General features: G+C 41.0%; 1 protein-coding gene across 6 annotated transcripts in view; it reads left to right on the forward strand.

Moving 5' to 3' along the window:
* Positions 1-23,050, forward strand: part of LOC138210242 (ral guanine nucleotide dissociation stimulator-like) — a 60,822-nt gene that overhangs the window by 14,157 nt on the left and 23,615 nt on the right. For 3 of the 6 annotated variants that reach the window (XR_011179238.1, XM_069169288.1, XM_069169289.1), the window contains exon 1: positions 9,913-10,252. The exons of 2 other annotated variants lie outside the window; for them this stretch is intronic. Coding sequence is in view for 3 of the 4 variants with exons in the window: in XM_069169288.1 (XP_069025389.1) it covers positions 10,064-10,252 (189 nt within the window). In the remaining variant the exon portion in view is untranslated. Of the gene's footprint in view, positions 1-9,911; positions 10,253-23,050 lie in introns of those variants that run through there. One more of the 6 variants, XM_069169291.1, reaches the window with a different exon arrangement.

Genomic DNA, 23,050 nt, shown 5'->3' on the forward strand with positions numbered 1-23,050 from the left:
ACGTATATGTATGGAAACTCCCAGAGAGTTCATGCTTTTCTTTTTCTTACTCAATTTGAAATTCCAGATGTTTATTGTTACACTGGTTGTACAAGTACAGCTGTGTGAAAAGCTTTGGCTGGGAGGCTCTATTACAAGAAAAATTTAAATAAATATACATAAATAGTTTGTCGATACATAAATATAAAAGTACATGTAAGATATAGTAACACAGTATAATAATGTGTACATTTAAGGCACGATAGAAGAGCTAATATGTTTTTATTTTGGACTGTTTGAAGACATCCCCATCGGCTGTGAGAAACTGATTTTCTGACATTATTATTATTATTATTATTATTATGATCAGTGTCATAATTGTGCCAGCTGAATGCACAGAGGCTCTTTTAAATAATGTAGTACAGCAGGTTAACTGAAGGAATTCCCTCCTGTAGTTAAACAGGGAATTCCCTTTGAGTTTCACTGCCTCATCTTCAGCTTTCATTTTCTGTTGTTAGATGTGTTGAACGTGTTCGAGCACCACAGACGAGACGTGTAGTTTTTAGGGAAACTATCACTAAAAGTTTTCAGCGCTTCTGGAAAGCCTTTTTTTTTTTTTTCTTATTTCCCAGCACCAGTTAATTTTTTCTAGTGTTGTTCCTTTGCGTTGTTGACACAGCTGGTAAAGTAAACATGTATGAGCCGAGCGTCGGCGGGGGTTCGGCCAATCTGTGACGAGGGGAGTGGGAGCGCTGGAGCTTTTTCTCCTCGATCCTTTGGATCCTGAGGAATCCGGTCCGGTGCTCGGTGAAGTCGTGATGTGGTGCCGGAGCCGGTGGACCTGTGGACTGCTGCTCAGGACGGGTGTCTGCTGGGACGTGGAGGATTTCTACGGGAGAGTCAGGACAGCACACAGACAGGTCGGATTCACGGATGCTTCCTTTTATTTCCAGACATACAGATGAACATGTCGTCCCATTTCACTGAATATAAAGAGGGTGAGCTGCTGGTAGTTCGGTGTCTCACGGGGGACATTTGGATCGTGACTGAACTGTAGGATTGTCCTCAGTCAATATCTTGTATCGATTAACTCTCTAAAGAGGCTAACTAATGATAGCTTCAATTAGGGATTTTAAAGGTTATACATTAAAGTACAGTACATGCGCTCCTAAATGAAAAACAATAATTTATGACATACATATTTACAGTGTGTGTGTGTGTGTGTGTGTGTGTGTGTGTGTGTGTGTGTGTGTGTGTGCGCAATAACAAATATCACCAAAATCCCACATGGGTCCACACTAGTCCACACTGGTCCACATGGGTCCATATTGGTCTGCACGGGTGCACATGGGTCCATATTGGTCCACAAGGGTCCACATGGGTCCATATTGGTCCACACGGGTCCACATGGGTCCATATTGGTCCAAACGGGTCCACATGGGTCCATATTGGTCCACATGGGTCCATATTGGTCCATATTGGTCCACACGGGTCCACATGGGTGCACATTGGTCCATGCATACTGGAAGCAAAGGCTGCAGTTTCATATTACAGGATGAGGTCAACACAGTTCATGGCTGAACGGTGTATGAAACATTAGAGGGCTTTTAATTTGAAATGAATAAAGAAATTTGCGGCTTTCAGCCAACCAGTGGTGAAACTATATCGTTCAGTCAGTCAGTGACATTCACGTTTATAGAGCTGCTCTGCTGTTGTGGTCAGACCAGAAAAATAATTCTATTGGCAAACCAGCTTTTATTGTGAAAGTGCTACAGGAAATGCTACACATTACATGTAGGTAAAAGGTTGAGGCAACGTTACCACTTCAAAATCTGCTCACGTTTAATCACCACAGTTGTCTTGTGTATGATTGATTAGTTACATTTGTAAAAACAGATTACAGTAGGTTGTCATTTTTAATTTATTTAAATCAGAGTGAACGACATCTTTAATAACGATGAGACATTCGGCTCCAAACGTGCTTGGCGACCTTTTAAAAATGGCAGCAGCAGGTTGCATTTTTCTATCAGATGTAGCTCGGCTGTCTCCTTTTTGATTTCAGCTGAGGGCCTTTGTTTGCATGTCAGACACTGTTTCCTCTCTCCACTCATTTCCTGTCTGTATTTCTGCTCTCTTTAAGTAAAAACAAAAAAAGAAAAGAAAAAGGAATCATTAGAAACACTGTTAGAGAGACTTATTGAAGTGGAGATTGTGTAGTTACTGCTGACATTCGTGTCTTTTGGCCTGGTTAAACATGCATGGCCACACAGGTTACCAACATATTTAATGAACACATTTGCTCAGTTGGACTTTTCCTCTCTCAGTATTGATTCTGACAGATGAATTCAGGATATCTGCTGATGATATGATCAGATATCAGAGCTCTTTTTCTTTATTTCAAAATCTAGACAAAGGCTATTTTACTGTGCTGAAGTCTTTCAGATAAATAAACAATGTATTTTTTTTTATTTTGGACGTGGATGAAGTAGCTGTATTTCAAGTAATGGATAAACTCGATCAGTTTGAGTTGGGATCAATCAACTGGATCAGATCAGAGGATGACTCAGCTTCTCTTTTTGTTTTTTTAAGACTCGTACCAAATGTCCTAAAAGCAGCTCTGGTGCTGGATTTTGAAATGTGTCCAACATGAAAACATCCCACAGAGCTGGTGGGAGCAGGAACACAGCATGTGTTAATGATGGTTGTATAAGCTGGATGTATATAAGCTGCACAGTGTGACACGTCTGCAGTGGAAATAGACTGCTGCATTTGAAAAATGAAAGAACGAAGTATAATCTGATCCTATTAACCATCATTACAGCGTTCTGGCTTCAGAGACATGAAACAGCACCGACACCTGACCTCAGCTGTCTGCTCCCGTTAACAGCTGTCAGACTGACACATCAGCAGGGCATGAACATTATTATTATTGTTGTATATCATAAAAGCCACTTTTTTTCTTTGAAGATCGGTTAAATGCATCACGTCCTCCGACTCCCGGCTGTCGTAAGCAGCGTCTGAACAGCATGCATAGATGTAGACAGACCAGGAAGAAAATGTTGTGCGTGCTCTGAATCTTTACCTTCGATGTTATTTATTAATATTTAACCTCCAACAACGGTGAGACGGAAAGAATATTAACAACCAGCCTGATGGAAAATTTATATATATATATTTTTTTAGATATTTGAAAAATAATAAAATCAGAGTAATGAAATAAATAAACAATTATTTTAAAGGAAAAAAAACATCTGCTTGTCAGAAGGGTTCCCACACTGCCACGTTCACATCTCCTCATTGGTTGGAAGGAGAATAGTTAAATAACTTCCAGATATTCAGACTTGTGCAGAGGACCAGTCTGTCTCTAAAACGGTCCTGCAGTTGGGAAGTCTGTTTTTCAGCCCTGTCATTTGTTGGAGTTTCATGTGCAGATCGAACAGCTTCTCCTGCAAGTCTTTTATTTAATCATAGAAAACCCTTTTACGTAAAGTCCTCCACGCTGAAGATTAAAAACATGTTACAGAGTTTGTTTTTTTGGTCCCGCCTTCTCTCAGCTGTAATCGGACCCTCCATTTTTCTTAAAAAGGTTCAGAGGAGCAGTAACAGGTTGTCCTGTCGATTTGTACAGAACTTAAATGTTATGGTTTCAAAGAGTATTAAAACAAGTAAAGCTCAACACTTAAAAACTCTGCTTCCTTTCCCATGTTGTCTGTGTGTCGGCCTGCTGGTGGTTGACTAGCAGGTCGTGTTCACTGGAGGTTTTTACTGCTGGAAAAAGACTGAGCCAAACCAGGAAATGTCATCTATGTAAAACCAAAACAATGAGCTAAAAGAGGCTAAACGCTTCTTAGAGCTGCAGAGTTGATTTCAGTGATTTCATTCCATTGTATCATTCCTATTGGCATTATAAATGTAAATTTTTGGTTTTATATAAAAATACTAAGTAGTGCAGCTTTAAACAAGAGACAAAAAGAAACCTTCATATGTAAATGTTTAAACCCAGAAACTACCAAAAAACATCTATTTCTATGTCTCTAGTGTCGTACTTTACAGATTGAAATGATCTCATCATGACCAGGCTTTTCTGCGTCCATTTTTGTTTTATAATCAGTTTATTCTCATTTCATTGGCCTGTTCCCCCCCCCCCCCGTTACATAACTCCAGACTCGGCCCATGTCTGGCACTCTCGCTGGCTTTTATTTGTCTCAGATTTATTGATCGCAGCAGCCCGATGGCAGCCGCCCAACAGAACCACAGGCCCCGGCTGCTAAATGGCGTCCCGACAGGAGAAGCAACGAACTCTCTGCGTTGTGTTTCGTCACCGCGACTGAAATATCTTCCTGATGTCGCTGCTCTGATTTTAGTTTTAACCTCGTCATGATGGAAATCTTCAGCCAGCTTTGCAGTCGGTGACGTTGACTCTGGCCTCGCATGGGGGCGGCTTCTTCGGTTCTGCTGCTGCGTATTTATCTCTGCCTAAAAGTGTGAGTGTTCCTTTGTATGCGAGGAGAGTAAGAAAGTAATGCAGCCCGTTAGCGTCACCCTCCTCAGGGAACACTAAAACATGTCAAAGCATCGGCCGGTGCCGCAGCAGCAGCGACAGCACAACATCCTCTGGTATTGATTTCCAGCAGATGGAAGAAGAGCTCAGACTCAAAGCTGGCCGGTGCTTCGAGCCCTCGGAGACTTCTGGGATTCAGTCCTTGTGGGTTTTCCTGGAAGACAGATATTAGTAGGGATGATTTTAAACTTCTGCTAGTTGTTGTTGTGTTGAGCGACTTTAAAGCTCGCAGTTCTTAAAGTCTTCCAAGTCTTTCATCAGTATTTTCTTTTTAGGAGCGTCTCATTGCGAGAATGTTGCTCAGGTTTTTATTTCTGAAAGTTGACAGTATTCTCCTTACAGACCAGACAGGAAATAGTCCCACTAAACTCCAATCTGTTGTCTGTTAAACATATCTTTAATCCAGGTCAGCATTAGTTTTAGGTCCACAAAGAGACGTGAAATAGCCACGCTTTGGCCTGAAAGCGTGAAATTTACATGCACGTAAATGTCATGTGACGCTGGATCATGTGACCAAGGTCCCGCAACAAAGGCGATAAAGGATATTTTTCCTGCAGTATTAGGAGGCTGGAGTGGTGGCCTTAATCACAGACTGTCATGTGGGATGATGAGGTCCAAATCCAGGAGGTGACAAAGTTTTTGTTGAGTTATTTTTTGTTTTTTAACCCCAACCAATCTAGCCCTGCGCTTGTCGTCTCCACCAACAGTTCTTCTCTTCTATCTCTATGCTGTCCTTTTCTCTCTCTGCTCTCCTCTCATCCTAACCGGTCGAGACAGATGGCCGCCCACCTCTGATCCTGGTTCTGTTAACAGATGCTCCGCCCACCTCTGGTTCTGGTTCTGTTAACAGATGCTCCACCCACCTCTGAGCCTGGTTCTATTAACAGATGTTCTCCACCTCTGAGCCTGGTTCTATTAACAGATGCTCTGCCCACCTCTGAGTCTGGTTCTATTAACAGATGCTCTGCCCACCTCTGAGCCTGGTTCTATTAACAGATGCTCCGCCCACCTCTGATCCTGGTTCTGTTAACAGATGCTCCGCCCACCTCTGATCCTGGTTCTGTTAACAGATGCTCCGCCCACCTCTGATCCTGGTTCTGTCGGAGGTTTCTTCCTGTTAAGAGGGAGTTTTTCTTCCCTCTGTTGGAGGTTTTTCTCCCTTAAAGATCAGTTTTTTCCCTCCTAGCTTATGTGGGAATTGTTGAATTGTTGGTTTCTCTGTATAATATTGTAAAGTCTTGCTGTAAGGACTTTAATGTGTTAAGTGCCATGAAATAACCTGTGTTGTGATTTGGCGCTATATAAATAAAGTTGAATTGAATTGAATTGAACCATGTGCTTATTTAGTAACCCCAACCCTGTGTTTTAAATCACATGGCTATACGCGTGTATTAGGTTTAATTTTCGTCTACTACAGGAAAACATGTAACTGTCACGCCTACACAGACCAAATGCTGGCTATTTCACATTTTGCTGTAGTGGGCGGGCGTGTCTATTTCATGTTTTGCTGTCGTGGACCGGCATGGCCATTTCACGTTTTGCTGTAGTGGACAGGCGTGCATATTTCACATTTTGCTGCAGTGGACAGGCGTGTCTATTTCACATTTTACTGTAGTGGACAGGCGTTTCTATTTCACGTTTTGCTGCAGTGGACAGGTGTGTCTATTTCAGGTTTTGCTGTGGTGGATGGGCGTGTCTATTTCACGTTTTGTTGTAGCGGACCGGTGTGTCTATTTCACGTTTTGTTGTAGCGGACCGGTGTGTCTATTTCACGTTTTGTTGTAGCGGACCGGTGTGTCTATTTCACGTTTTTCTGCGATACCTTGTTGTTATCTGGTTGCTGCTGGACTTCGTTTAAGTGGTTATGTCGTGGGGATTTTGCAATAAAGTGAAATGAAATTAAGCTAAATAAAATAAAGAGCTAATGTATTTGGATCAATGTTGCAGCCTTAGGAGAAGATTAAATGATTCTTCCAGAGAATAATGAAGATGGATGAAAAGAAATTAGAAAAAGAATTCTCCCCGACATTTACCAATGAATTCTGAACATCTGCCAAACGTAGATAAGAAGTCCCTGAATTGGTCAGAAAAATGGAAACGTGAACACGGAGCTATTAAGTGGACGTAATTTTAGTCTAATACTATTTCCAAGGTTAAGAATGTTATAATTATAATTTTATTTATTTATTCAGTGACATAACCTTGGACTATTGTTTACTTATATTTATTTATATTTGTAGCAAACAATCACTTATCCTTTCCTCCCTGACAAAATGACTTTTTCTTGCTTGTGTAAATTTTGAACAAGATGATGAAATACTGAAGTTCTCTTACTTTTTGTGATAGTATTATCATTTCAAATGCTCTTTTAAAGGCCTGAAAACTTATTGGCAAACCGCTGACTACTTTGACTTTGGACACTTTTCCTTTAAGATAGTCACAAATTAAACATAGACATAAATTAAAGATGATCAGACTCAGCCTCAGCTTCACCGTCTTCTCCCCCTTCTGGCGTCCCACTCGGTCTTTTCTCGTCCAGCAGCTGCAGATTTGTGAGTTATGAAGCGCAGCAGCTCGGCGATGAGAAAGGTCGTGGAGGTCAGACGTGTTTGTGGTTGGATTCGGCCTCAGCTGGCGCAGCAGATGTTTGTCTTAAATTTGCTAAATCGCTTTTACACCTGCTCTTCCTGTCGGTGCATCTGCATGGAAAGCCTTTGGATAATGTAGTTCTCTTCTGGAAAACATACCACACACTGTTGTAAAATGAACATCATCTGTTCCAGTTTAAAGCCACTCAGTTATGTCCATTTGTGTGGTGAACATGTGCTGCTGATTACAACACTGATTTGAGTTGGTTATTATTTTAAAAACTTGTCAACAGTCTTCTTTAGATGATCTGTGATAATCTCTGATATGAGACGTTTGTTCCCGACATTGACCAGTAGGAGGCAGTGTTAAATGTTTAATCCACAGAGACTCCTGCTGTGATGTCTTCTGCTGTTCGTGGAATCCATCACAATCCCCCACAATGCATCTGTCAAGCTACAGTAAAAGTGTCAGAACTAACTTCAGATGAGGCTCGTTCTGTGAGGAACTCACAGTTAAATAGATTTGAATCTGCAGCTAACAGGGACATGATGATGGGTAGTTCAGGTACTTTCTGGTATTTCAAATCAAGGATGTGGTTTGTTTTGGAGATAGAGATAAAATCTCAGCACTGCAGCAGTTAAATAACTTCCCAGATGCTGGCGAGTTGCACAGATGTGTTTAAAATAACTGCAGATATTTGTGTTTATGTGGCTGCACTCAGAGTTTTACTGCGTTTGTTGTCCTTGTTTGTTGCTGGCTTGTGATAAAGTTGGATTTGTTGATCAGTTGTGTTTTAGTGGCAATGGTAAAAGACATGGTTAGAATAATTTATTACAAACTTTAACCACAATTTAGTCATTTCCAGCATCCGTTAATCCTGACAAAAATGAATGATTTCAGCTGCTTATAATTTAAGTTAAAGTTTAATATATGGGGGATTTTAGATGGACAAACAAATAAGTCATCTTCAGCTTTTCAAACTTTTTCTTGTTTATACATTTAATACAAAACCATTAATTATTCAAGAAAATAATGAAAAGGTGAATTCATATTTAGAAGAATAATTTGTTTTAACCCTACTCATATCATTGACATCATTAAAAGTAGTTATACCAAAAAGTCAAAGTGCTCCAAGTAAAATCTTTTACTTAAGAAAGTGAAATTAAAAGTAAGACAATGATCAGATTTCAGTTTAAATGCATTTAGCATGTAATCATTTTAAATGTGTAGCTGATCAGTATTGAACCGATTTTAAAAAAAATAAAAAAAATAAAAAAAACTACATGCAACTGGGTTGTTTTTGGATTGTGTTTTATAAGCTATATAAGTTATTTTATGTAAGTTATTTACAACTCAAACTGTTTAGAATAGATAGCAAAACTAATTAAAGGTACAATATTCCCCTCTAAAATGTAGTAGAATAGTATAAAGTAGAAATACGAAGGAACATAAAATAGAAATACTCATGTAAAGTACAAGTATAAGTATATATAAAACTTAAATGAGGTTGAATGTACTGAGAGTTTGAAGACGGCTGAGTTGCTAGTTTCAGTGTAAATATGTGATTTTCAGGAGACAGCAGGGACGTAAACTGTTCATCAGTATGTTGTGTTTTCTTTTCCCATTCTGTCCTGCTGCCATAGTGAGCAGAAACACTGCCATCATTTCCCCAAGGCATGACGTAAGAGTGGAGGAGTTAACGCTGCCTTCAGGGACACCTCGGACGCTTATACTTCATTCAGTACAAGTTGTAAATGTGAACCTATACTGCGTAGTGTAGCCATTATAAGAAAACACAAAAAGTTCAGCAGAAACATTATATTCCAATAAATAACTTAATATTTTCCACACAAGTGTATATCTAATATTTGAATAGTAGAGAAAATATAAATATATATGTACAAAAAAAGGTAAAGAAGTTATGTGTTGGGGGAAACTCCTTCTTGACAGATCCAAAATTTCAACCGAGTGAACTACATATGCCAATAATCAATATGATGTTATTGTTCCAAAATCTCAAAATGATCGATCCCAGAAAGGAAATTTCCATCTTAAAGAAGTGTAACAAACTAATAGTCTAATGAAAAAGAAAGCACATTAAGAACTACAGACAACAATAAACACACCAAAACAATAGTGGAATATTGTTCTGATAAACAATCAGAAACCATATAGATATTATAAAATATCTCACGACTTTTTCATTATGGAAACATTTGTCAATGATGGGCAAAGTCATTTATTTGCAAAGCACATTTAAAAACAATAAATGTTGACTAAGAGAGATGATTTCTGAGAGGATTTATAATTAAAACAAAATACATAAGTCAGCCTATCAGTAAAATAAAAGCATTGAATGTGTGGATAAAATCAAACACAGCTGATTTACACCATTTATTACAACACTTGGTCCTGGGATGACGGTATTATTGCTATTATATTGCTTTTTTTTCTGAGTAGATATAACATTATATTGAAAAAGCTCCAAGGCAAATCCAATTTTTAAACTTGTTGATATGTCCATGTCGTGTTTATAAGGAAGAAGACATATCATGAGCAAAATGAGTAAATGTCATGGCAGAGTGTTTCCATTCAGGAACTGTGGTGACAGTAGAGTTACATGAAAGTCTTTTTAAGGCGTTAGTGGATCAAAAGTTAAAAGTATGAAGCGGAGATACATTTTTAGGGTTTCTTCCCGTATTCGTGTTATTTCCGTCAGCCGTGAAGGCCTCACGTGGCTGGGGGCGTGGTTTAGTAAAGCCCCGGTCAGAGTCATGACGGTGCTGCTGCAAACAGCGGCGATGATCCCTCAGAGCGGCTGAAACCTCACGAAGCAGCTGCGACTCTTTGGCTGAAAAACTAAACGCCGATAAAACAGTAAAAAACATGTCGCGACCGTTGCTGTGAGTCCAGCCGGCAGCTCCGCGGGCATCCATGGTCTATTTCCCGGGGATGCAAACCGAGGCGCGCAGCGTCAAGCCGGAACAGCTGGTCGAGATGTTCGACTCGTCGTGGAGGGTACGGAACATTTGGGACGGGGTGAGGCTGGAGGTGGTGGAGGACCGCAGCCCGGTGGTCCTGCACAGCTTCACGCACCTCGACCCGGACCTGCCGCTGCTGGAGGTGAGGAGGAGGGTGAAGGAGAGGCGGGGAGGAGAGGTCCGTTAGCCGCTGCGGTTTGTTGTGTTGTGATGAGGAGGCTGATCGGCCAGAACCAGGACTCAGACAGGTCTTCAGGGTCCATGGAGGAGATTCTGACTCAATCCTGAGCTAATAAGAAATTATTTCTTAAAAAGGACTCTTATTTAAGACCAGTTGCCACCAAGTCAAATATATTTTTCAATATTTTGTCTGCTTTTACAACACTTTTAAACCCAACTGTAAACTGTCAAAACAACTGAAATATGAAGTGAAATAGTAAAATGAGCCAGTGATTCATCTGGTCTTGTAGCTGAGGTGGTATAGTGTAACACAAGTACTAATCCAATATTTTAAACCCTGTTGTTAAGCCTCTTTATAATGCAGCTATTTAAACAGCTTATGGTTGAGTGGCTGGAAAGTTCACAGCAGGTTTTTGTGTCCTTTCATGGAGGTGTCACACGTTTTAAGTGGTTCATAACAAATGCAGAAAAATGTAACAGGAGCGTTGCTGCGGCTCCTCAGATGGCTCGACAACACTGTTACAGGATGACTTGCTGTTTTAGCAGGTTTCACCTCTGTGCTTATCACTCCTCTCTCTGCACACACACTCATTCACTCGACCGACCACATGCCGAGCTAAGCCCTCCTGCAGCTGTCACTGAGTCACATCTCATCAAACCGCAGGAAATATGAGGAATTCTGATATTGAAAATAGTTCAGGGCGTCAAATCAAACGGGTTTTTTCATGTCTTCTGCATCGACTGCTTGTTGTGTGCAAAATATCCTCCAGAATACTGTGAATGAACCAGGTTATGGACATTATCTTTGTATCGCAGGAAATATTGTCCAACTTCAGTTAGAAATAAATTCACTGTCTGGTTAAAGAAGTGTATTAAAGCCGTAACAGAAGCCAAAAAAAAGGCCATAAAAATGCTCATACTTAAATCATCTGTTAAAAACATACTAAATCGAATAAGTACTTATCAAACTAGTTGCTGATTACTTTTCTGTTGACTGTCTAATTGAATAATCCACTTGTTTCATCTCTACTGTGGTCGTACTGTAAGTGATGGTGGATTATAGATGCGTAGTGGAGACAATCCACATCAACACACACAAATCCGTCCAGTTATGAGAACTCTCAACGTTAATCAGAGTAAATAGTGACCAAAGCACTTATTATCAAGCTGATGATTATTCTCATTATCAATTAATCTGTTTGTTATTTTCTCCAAAGCTTTAAATGAAGTTTGTTCATGTGGAAGTCTAAGTTTCCTGTTTCAGCTTCATCGGGCTGACAGTAGTCGACAGTTATGGATGTATGCAGTCGTAATTAAAGGGAAAGAGAGTTTGTTGACAATAAGGCTGCAGCTGACAATTACTTACATTGTAAATTAATCTGTAGATTAATTAATAAATTGTTTGGTCCAAAAGTAGCACAAAATACTGACAAGTCAAAAAAGTTACAGTGCTTTCTTTGTTCAGCCATTAATTAAAAAAACTAAAATATATTTACTTCAGTATCATTTATTCATATTGAAAAGCTGGAAGGGATTTTTTAAAATACTCTTTGCATTAGATTGCATGTCTGGTTTTACTTTGATTGCTTGCGAGTCTGCATCGTGCAGAAAATCCATTTCAGACGTGGTAATTCATGACGTTATGCATGTTTAATGACAGGAGCTTGTGCTTAGTGTTCAGTATGTTTGGTTTCTCTGGCAGCGCGGCGTGCGTGTTTCATTTTTTTTTTTTCTTGTGGCTGTATACCAAATGGTCTCTATTTTTATGTCTATAACTGGTCTTTTTCCGTTTCCACTGCGTCAGTCTCCCCCTTCAGCCTCCAAACCGAAGATCTAGTTTCACTGCTATCTGTAAAAATGTCTGTTTTTATGGAGTAAGCTCTGTAATCAATACATCCTGTACATTCGATAAGGATGGAGGATGATATTTATTGGTCTTATATAAAAGGGTGGATGAGGACGACAGCATAACATAATGTCCTCTGTCTGTCTGTCTGTCCTCTCGGTCTGGATGATGTGTTCTTGTTTTGATCAGTCTGACGTGGACTGCCATCACGAGCCTGTTATTAAAACGCTGCTGTTTTCCTCAGTGTGTCCTGTTGGTCTTCGGTCTCCAACTAACCTGCTCCGCCTCGTCCCTCCGCTCTAATCTTATCCTGTCCTCTAACACAGTTACTTAATGCTTAATCCCCCTCCTGCAGCGGCCGAGGGGTCTCCTCCACGGTCCCCGCCGTTCTTCCCGTCCTGCTGCCGAGGTGAACGTTACTCGATGCGGAGGTTGTGTTACAGCACGAGAGATCACTGGTAGAGATCAGGGTGGGGGTGGGTTGGATTCGGTCATCTGTTGATCCCTCTGGCTCCCTGTAACCACCAACGTCCGTGTGTGTGTGTGCAGTAGATCATGTAGCTGAGAGGATCGGGTGGCGAGGTAGAGTTACTGCAGTGGGAGGCTGATACCAGAGGAAGGATGCTGGCGTGTCCCGGTTGTATCAGAGTTTCTTTCTGGTTTCTTGTATTGTTATACGTGACAAAAGATCTGAGAAGAGTGGAAGTAAATCTGAGCTCACAGTAATATTTGAAATTTATTGGTTAGAAACTATCTGAAGTTCAGGTTTGTGTGGAAGGCTTGCTGCTCGTGCTGGTTGCTTCACTCCTCTTCAGTTGTTGATCACACTGAACTTGGCGACTTACTGCAGACACTTCCTGTGATTTTTAAGGCAACTAATGAAAATATATCTATTTTATATCTGACGTCCAAGTAGAAATACTTTGGTGTCCAAAAGAACAGTTCACAACCCAAAAATGATCAGTGACCGTTCGCATGGGACAAAAAAAAGCAGCAAATCCCCAAAATTTGAATTCTAGGGCCATAAAACATTTGAACATTTTTGCTTGGAAAATGGTTGAAACGTGCAAAAACATTCACGAGGACGTGGCAGCGTTTCTTCAGCGTGGGGGACTTTTTTCTGCATTCACATCTGAGAATATATTTCCACTGTCTTTGATAATCATTCATTTCAATATCCAACCCCACCAATAATTTTCATTACTGATTCAGCTGATTCTTATTCTTTGTTTTGCTCCATCATTTAGTTTAAACAGTCAGTAATGTGTGTAATAATTTCACACAGACCAGATGACATCTTCATAAGTATTGTTTCTTCCAATTAAAAATCCAAACTCCAAAGATATTCAGTTTACTGTCACGTGCAGCAACGAAAGACATCAAATCCTCATTTGCTTACAAATATTAATCATATTTTTGCTTCTAAACGAAGATAATAGATTTAGATTAGATTAGTGATTAAGTCTTAAACTGATCTATTTTGCATGTACTTTGGTGTGTAAGAGTGTGCACCTGAGCTGTTTTGAGTGTCATGAGTTTTTTATGTGCTTTCTTTGACTTTATGTAATCACGTTTTCCCGATGTCATTTTATTTTCACGGTAGCCAAGAAACCAGCTTCGACACAGATGTAAGAAGCTGCAGCAAAAACAGTTTACAGCAGAACATTTGAGCTAAAAATAGTCCGAATTAGGATGTGGTCCAGTAGCACAGAGGCAGGATTAAGGGCCAAACCTACAGAAAACACTGCTAAACAAAGCTTATTGAGTCTGTCTCAACAGGCCTTAAACAGCGAGTGCTTCAAACTGTTGGCTCATTCATTCAGAAATCAGTTTACAGGACATCAAAGAATGAGAACAGATCCGACCAGTTCAGGACCGTTGGAAAACAAAGCCTCTATTGCTGCTGTGGCTCCTCGGCGGCCCGCCGTGTAGATGAAATCACTTGGTTTCAATGTAGGAAATTCTCACTGTAGAACGTCTTATTTCACTCCTTTCAAACTCATTTTTTGACTTCACACCTTTCTGAGTTTCTGAGTAACTCACTGAAGGTTTTGAAAAATCTGCAGTGTTTCCTATTCATAGACTTATTTAAGTGGGCCCTGCCGGCCGCCCAGTATACCGTCGGCCAGCCAGTATACCCCGCCGGCCGCCCGGTATACCGTCGGCCGGCCCCATTTCAGCCCTTTTAGAATGTATTTATTTTGGAACCTGTCCGAGAGAACAGCGCTGTCAACGCGACCGAGTGGACGATTTCCCCTCGCTGCCTCCACCTGTGTCTGCTGGTGGAGGTGGAGCTCCGCCCACAGTGAGACACACAGAGATCAGAGGACAGAAACACAGCAGAGACTCTCACACTGAGCTGGAAACAAACAGCTGCTCATAAATTAGGTAAATAACATGAATACAATATTCCAGTTTATCACAGGCTCCAGCCATATACATGGTTTTGATTGAGATGCGTTTCTTTCCGGAGCGGGAGGAGGTCCCAATCGAAGGGAAACACCGAGTTTTCCTGTTAAATCTCTTATTAGAACGCTTTATTTAACAGTTTTCAAACTAGTTTGGCCGCACAAGGTTGCGTGCACTGCAGGAGGCATGTTACTAAACACGAGAAGCATTCGGACACGTTCATTTAATCAGAGTCTCTGCATGCACACGCTGCATCAGCCACCACCACAGCTCAATTCTCAACCTGTGGCTCACTGCAGTAAACATGCAGCATCCTCGTACCAACACCGAGTAAAAAAAATGTCTAAGAAGACATGAAAAGTGTGGCTGCATTTTATCAGGCTCCAATAATATTAGGAAACTGCTTCGACTGTGTAAAAATACTGAGCAACTGCAAAATAAGAACTAAAGATTTGGAGGTTAAGATTTCCTTTTAAAAAAAGCATCGGTCAGGAAGTGTTATTAAAGTCGAGGTATCAGTGCTGGACGGTGTTGAAAGTTCTAGAAATCAGAGACACAAAGCTGCTGTAACAAAATCTAGCAGCAGTGTGATTTTCCTCTGTGATCACAGTGACTCATATACGCACTTCTAAGCGGTCCCAGATGAGTGACATAATAACACAGTACAACGAGAGTAATCCCACATGGAAGAAATAATCTCACACTCACTCAAAAACAAAGAGGATGTCACTACAGGAACATAATAGAACTGAGTTCAAGTTTACTTTATGTCACGCTGGATGTCACGTACTCTATTTTTACCCACGTGACCCAGATCTGGAGTGAAAAACTGTGACTTCAATCAGCCTTTTCTGCTGCCGACACGTCGAGGGGAAGATGTCGCACCAGGTCACGGCGAGCGGAGTCACAATCCGTGATGAGCTTTTATTCAAAGATAAGCAGCGACTGAGGCGCAGGTGGAAGTTCGGCTGAGAAACAGGATCCGGACCGTCCGACTCGGACAGACTAGCTTTTGTCTGAAGAGAGTGGAGCAGCAGAGTTTCAGATCTCAGCGGCAGACAGAACGACAGGAACAGACAGCAGCTGGAATCTGAAGGCCCGCTGCCTGGAAAAACACTTTATTCACTTCACGTCTCTTAAATTGTGAACTGGCTGTCGGTTCTGGTGCAGTCTGATCATCTGGAGCGGTCTTACATAAGGAGAATTTAAAAACACATAACCAACCGTGTATTTATAGAGAAGCTCCAAATGAGGCTCGTTTTCCCTCCATGTGATATAAATCTGAGGCTTCTGACGCTCCCTGAACAGCAACAGGCTGCTTGAAGTTTCCTTTTTAAGTTTCTGAATTAAATTGTGGGATAAAATCACACGTTGAGACATGCAGCCTGAAGGAACTTCAAATCTGAATCTGTCTGTTTGTATAAATCTTTCATTATTAAAGGAATAGGTCTATGTTTTTAGAAATATTCTTCTTTGCTGAAAATCAGAAGAGAAAGTGGGACTATCCTGAAGCAAGAGGAAACTTTGGATGATGCTGGTTGAACCTGTGGAGGATGTATAATACAGAACTATCTATCGGGAAAGATTCTGTAGCAGACCTGATGGTGACGAGCGCTCCAGCCTGAGAGGAAGCAAGCAGCTGCCTTTAAGTCTGATATCATAACTGAACCGATTTGGAAACGGAACCAGATGTGACATGTTTGGTAGTTTTACTCTGTGCAGACATTAACTGGGAGAGATCATTTCAACTTCAGAAGAAAAATAACGAGACATCCACAAACCAGAAACTGTTTGAAGCAACAGAACAACAGAAATAGTCAGCTGACACAAAATATATACAAGTATTTTATTTTAAAGTTATTATTTCTCTATATAGAGTCAGTTACAGAGACAGACTGAGCAGGAGAGAAGTTTGTGGAGGGATTTGATCTGACGTGATTCAGAGGATCTGGTTTCTGTAGCGGTTGGAGGGTCGAGGTCTTGACTGAACTGGATCTGGACGATGCTGAGAGGTTTTTGGTTTAAAGAAGCGACATTTGTTATTTACGGATGTGTTAGGTGGACTTCTCTCTCACCGTTTTTGTGACCCCAGACTGTATATAGAAGTGGACGGAGCATCCGCTTCTGAAAAAAGAGGCCGATGCCTTAAGCTGCAATACCAGCGAGTGCCACTAGAGGTCGGCTCCAAAAAGCCTCCGGCTCCATAGACTCCCATTCAACTTCTCTCATCAAATCCAAAGTGAATAAAATGTGTCCATCAGTTATCTCGGTGTTGTTAGCTAAAGTCACTCCTTCTTATTAGTTTTCTGGAGGTCCATCTGAAAATAATCCCTCATTCATTAGAAAAGAAGATTCAAGAAGACCTGATTTTGGGGGCGTGTCTGTTTGATTGACAGGCCTGTGGTGCAGTCAGGTTACAGCTATCGGTGGGCGGGACGTAGTATTGTCAAGTTTCCAATCAGATCGGTCAGATCCACCGCTGGCTCCTCCCCCAGCTCGTCCAAATATGGTCACTTCCTGCTCTGAACTAGCAAGATGGTGACGGACAGAATCTGAACTGGAGGATTCATAACATTAACAAACCAACGGGCGACGTCACCGCTGGTTCTGATTAGTTGAACCTTCCTCCAGCTCAAACCAGATTTTAAGCTATTCAGTGAGTTTAACTGCGGCTGTCTTGATTTTTACTGATTTTACAAGCATTTAGTTGGATTTAACCTGAAACCCTGCAGCTGTTTGGTGTCTTCGTCAACAAACCAACGATGACATCACTGATGGATGATGACATCACTGATGGTTGCTGCTTGGTTTCGCCTAAAGTTTCGTTTGGATCAGTGCTGTTATTCGTTACTCTGACTCAAACCTACCTTGTCCACGCCTTGTCAAGTGTCAGCATGGCAGCTCTGTTGTCTTAGGAAACGTTGTAAACTTTCAACTTTCTCGTGCAGTCTCAAAGTTATTCCTCATTGAAAAAACAGAAAGACGTGATTATATCTTGTAAAATCTGTTCTAACAGGTTCAGGCAATTGTTCAGGCCAGAAAAGGGCCGTTGTCCCTCCACCTCCCTCCACCTTCCTCCACTACTGCTTGATAACGGCTGACAAAGCCAGTTTAGCTGCCCGGGCGGACTTCTAATACATGTCACAACAGGTCTGTCACCCAGTTTTAAGCGACACATGGGCAGCAGCGTCCTCAGCTGAGGGCTAAATAAAGGTGGAGGATTAGTTTTTATGTGTGAGGCAGCGATAGAAAGAGAAAAGAAAGTGAGACAGAAAGTAGTGGAAGAAGCTTAAAAGAAAACAAACCTCCTCCAACTCCGTTACTCTCCCTCATTCCTGTCACTTTGAATTTACAGTGGTACTTTAAACATGCCTGTTACAGCTAGATAAAACAAATAATCATCTCATTCCAGGAAATGCAGATGGAGGTCATCTTTAAAATTGAATCGGGAGTTCTTCGGCTCGTCGTCGGTCCGTCTGCTTCATTTCACAGCAAAATCTGTTTATGTTCATGTCAGCTTTTTGCTGGAAGAAGCACAAGCAAATACAGAAATAGAGCCTTTGAGTTGGCAGTAGTTTGGAAAGTTGATACTGAAACGATGGTTGCAGCAGAGGGGAGTGGATAAATGGAAAGATAAGAGGCAAAAGAAAAGACTGACTGAATGAATAACATATTTTTCCTAATCCAAGGAGGTTATGTTTTTGGTATTGTGTGTTTGTGTGTTTGTTAGCAGGAAAAACTATCCCCGTGATTATCATGAAACAGTGTAGAAGGGTGAGACTAATGCCATTAGAACTATAAAACTGTGGGGCGGATCCAAATCAGCTGATTTTTCACTTTAAGTATCATCTTAAAATGGAACATTTGACCAAACAAACCGCCGATATAAACGGACATCCTTCATGTAGGAAACCTTCCCTGTCCACCTGTGGATCTTACCAGCTTTCTGTCAAGTCCTCGGACCAAAGGTTTCTTTTTTTATTCATTCTCTGCTTCACAAACCAAATAACTTAGTGAATTCTTGGACTTGGCATATTTTGTTTATCCGTTTGAGTCCGTTATTAAAACATTATGAGCAGATAAATCTGACTTCTGTTATTATTATTGTCATCCCATTTCTTTAAAATATCTCCAAATAATTTCATCTACTCTTTGCTGTGCTTGTGGTCATTTTTGACTGACATATTTATCACAAATATTCATGGTTCCCAAAGGAATTTGAGGATTTGTGGTATTATGAATGGTATGTGAAGGATTTCCATGAAATTTGACAGATATTCCCCACAAATGACCACTGATCAGACCACCCCCGCCTCACCATTTAACACACACCCCCCCCCCCCCCTCCACCACCATCACCACCAATGTCTCTTGCCCCACTTCCAGATGACCTCACTGGCTCTCAGCGCTCATTGTTGGCGAGGGGAAGTCGCTGGCTTGTGCTACGGGGTTGAAATGGATGCATGCTATTGTTGTCTTTGTTTAGCTGTTGACTTTTTCAGGGGCATGTTTTCTCTTTCCACTGGGAGTTTCCCAGCTGATCTACATTTAGACTTTGCCTCTAATGGTCTCTTTCGAAGGCAGGTGTGTTTTCTGTTGATGGGACTCGTCCGAACACACTCTCTGTTCAACCTCGAGGGGATTTGACTCAGAATGAAGGTTAACTTGTTTGTTGTCGTGCGTTCTTCTGCTAGGTGGCTGCTACTCTTTGATTTGGAGGTGATGTGATCGTGTTTGTGAACTGATGAGCAGCTCAGCCAGCTGAAGTTTTGAGATGTTGACATGTACTTTCCGTAGGGCATCTTTCTCCTTCACTACAACGTGGGTCTTTATTATTTTTGCCATCAACCCTGTCAGTGATTATATAACTTTGAACTCACCAGATTTATCTTTCAGATCTGGAGATGAGGTAACTACTAAAAGTCCATCAGGACCACAAATATAGCAGCCAGACTTGGTGGGCCAGCAGGAACATTATGATCCAAACAGTCTGTTTAAACACCCATCACAGGTTACACACTGACCTCCTGGTCAGACGTTCATGTTTATAGTGCTGGCCAGAGAAAAAGGCTTTCCATCGACAAACCAGCGGGAGGCTTTTATTCTGAAAGTGCTACAGGAAATTCTGTGTTTTCATGCAAGTACAAAATGGCTAGTTTTAAACAACCAGATGTCTTGGGATATCCTATGTGGACCAATGGTCAGTGTATTCTCATTACACATGTTTAATAATCCTAATTGTCTTATATTCAGTCAATATGTTACGTTTATAAGAAAAGATTGTTGAGGGTTGTAATTTTTGCTCTCACTCTGTTCCTAAATTCGTTTTCTGGATTACAGCTATTTATTTTTAGGTTAAAATGCGGCTGAATTACTGCCATTGTAGCTATTAGATGTCCTCCTCACTCACTCACTGTTGGTTAATTTAAATGACTATTGAAAAATCAATGAAATGAAAATCAATTCATTCCACTCCAGAACGATCGTCATCCATCGAGGCTCATGTGACTTTCTTCTCTCGGCCTCTCGGCTGTTCGCTGACGCTTTTATTGTTCTGGCATTCCTCCGGCCCACATCTACATCCACGGCCTCTCCCGGTCAGGATGCTGTAGGTGAGCGTTGATCTGATAAGAGCTGGAATGAGTGCGGAGGAGGCTCGGTTCTGGATGCCAGACGTTTGGTGGGTCCGGCCTTTTTCTTTTTCTTTCAAAAACACGAGCAGCAAAGAAACAGCTCATAGAATATTTATTTCAGAGTTGCATTACTCAAATTCCCATTTTTATTCAGTCCATGTTATCATATTTGTGACATTTAGTTGAGGATTAATATGAAAACGTTGGTACAATAAAATTATGTCATTTACGTTGTTTTTTTTTAAATAATAGCAGCTTTGTTATTGACACCCACTAACAGACATCTGTTCATACATCGTAATCGAGTCTTCTGCTGTGTGACTTGATTTGTGCTAATTAGCACCGCATGCTGCCGCTTACAGCTACATATTCTGGCTGCTACTTTAATAAGAATAACATGCACTTTTTGGTGGTGAATTATTTACCCCCCCCAACCTCTCTGACACATCAGAACGAAACTAACATGTACACGTTAACGGGACACTGTGACCCAGTTACACCTCGTTGTTTTCAGTGGGACACACAGTGAACACATTCAGACCAGTGAATACAAACCTGTCTTCTGGTTTGATGAATGCGATGCAAATTTGTAGTTTTTTTTCCCAACAAAGGTTCAACACATTTCTATAAATAAATTTCATCCGCGTCTTTGTTTTGAATATATTTATTTGGCTCATGTTCGCTGCTGTAAATACTGAACATTATGTGATTTTATGGAATAAAGATGATAACAAACAGCTTTATAGATCAGCTAATGGGAGTTTTGAACTAAATATATCAGTAGCACCTGGTGGAGTTTGAGCCCTTTAACTTTCTCATCGCAGATATCAGGTGCTAAGTGCTTTTTTTTTTATTGTGAACTGCTGTATTTTTTTTTTTTAAATGCACAGTAAACAACTTTGTGAAGTCTCACCCGCTACAACCACCTTATTGACACTCTTAGGTTCAAGTAGAAGGGGCTGTTTTCTTTGCTCCGGCCTCTGGGGGCAGTAATGAGCTCATTAGGCTTCAGCAACATAAACCGGCTTTTTTCTGTCAGACGGTCGGATAGATTCTGCTGTTGGAAAGGGGAGCTGAGTCCAACCATTTTAGTTCTTTGAGTGCGGCTGCTCAGATCAGCTGCGAACTCTTTAGACAACACATCAAACCGAACCTTAGTTGGACAAAAAACACAAAGGTGGAAGGTGAAATTTATGTTTATAAGCGATTCAAATAGTTGTTTTTTTGGTTTTACTAGAGAAAAGACTTTGAGACCAACCAGCTGCTTGATTTGGCAAATGTGCAACTGGTTAATTGCCCCAAAAGCTGCTTATCAAATGAAAAGGACCAATCCAGAAAAAGTAGGTAAACAAATGTCTGAACCAAAGAAAAGGGCAAGAGAGAGTGAGAAAAAACATCTCTAGATCCCATTCAGACTGTTTATTTTGATATTTATTTAAATCACCTGTTTGCCTGAGCTCGGAGAGATCATGAGGTGTGTGAAGTTTTTTTTTTTTGTCTCTTTTTTAATGAAAACATAAAAGACAGCTATGAGAGCAAATTCCCTGCACTTGCAATCAAAAATCCAAATCACAAGTAGAACCATAAGAACTGACAGTAAAATGATCTGCTTGGTTTTGGTTACAGATTTGAAGCTTTTGCTTTCAAAGCCTCTTAATTGTGTCACAAAAACCTGATTGTGAATCAGACCTCTTTGATTTCCAGTGAAAAAGTTGTGTTTGCAAACTGAATTGGATGTAGTGTTTCACATCAAAGCTGATGGATGAGACGAGAGTTGATTGGTGGGTTTAACGTGGATCCACAGTGTGGCTTTACATACGCAGTCCTACTGTTCCCACTGTAAACACTCAGCAGAAGCTGACTGTGTGTTGAGCTCACAAGACCGTATATAAAAGTGTTCGTAGCTTCCAGGTCTGAAAAATGAGGCCTTTGCAGAAGTGTCTTCAGCTGCAATACCAGCAAGTGCCACTAGAGGTCGGCTCCAAAAAGCCTCCGGCTCCATAGACTCCCATTCAACTTCTCTCATCAAATCCAAAGTGAATAAAATGTGTCCATCAGTTATCTCGGTGTTGTTAGATAAAGTCACTCCTTCTTATTAGTTTTCTGGAGGTCCATCTGAAAATAATCCCTCATTCATTAGAAAAGAAGATTCAAGAAGACCTGATTTTGGGGGCGTGTCTGTTTGATTGACAGGCCTGTGGTGCAGTCAGGTTACAGCTATCGGTGGGCGGGACGTAGTATCGTCAGGTTTCCGATCAGATCGGTCAGATCCACCACTGGCTCCTCCCCCAGCTCGTCCAAATATGGTCACTTCCTGCTCCAAACCGCTCCGAACTGGCAAGATGGTGACGGACAGAATCTGAACTGGAGGATTCATAACGTTCACAAACCAAAGATGACATCACTGATGGTTGATGACATCACTGATGGTTGCTGCTTGGTGTGCAGCTGTGGATCCACGTCAAACCCAACAACTGAAACTGTTGTCTATGTTTGCAGATCTCACCCGCTACGTCCAATTGAACTTGCAAGCAAAAGGTTTTGACTTCCAAACAAAGAGGTCTGATTTACAATCAAAAAATGTTGTGATGCATTAAAGAGGCGTTAAAAGGAAATTCTCAAGTTTACGACTGAAACCAACAAAACTGTAGGGCAGGGGTGGCCAACCAGTCAGAGACCAAGAGCCACATTTTTTACTGTGTTACCGCAAAGAGCCACATCATACACATGGGCACACATGAACATCACCCCATCCCTTCCTCACACACACACACACACACACACACACACACACACACACACACACAGACCTCTGCTCAGCCAGATTTATTGTAAATGTCACACACCAACATGATAATGACAGAAATTGACT

The sequence above is a fragment of the Embiotoca jacksoni genome, unplaced genomic scaffold (genome assembly GCF_022577435.1).
Source record: "Embiotoca jacksoni isolate LCO1_2020_lvr unplaced genomic scaffold, fEmbJac1.0.p SCAF_44, whole genome shotgun sequence".
NCBI classification, from domain to species: Eukaryota; Metazoa; Chordata; class Actinopteri; family Embiotocidae; genus Embiotoca; species Embiotoca jacksoni.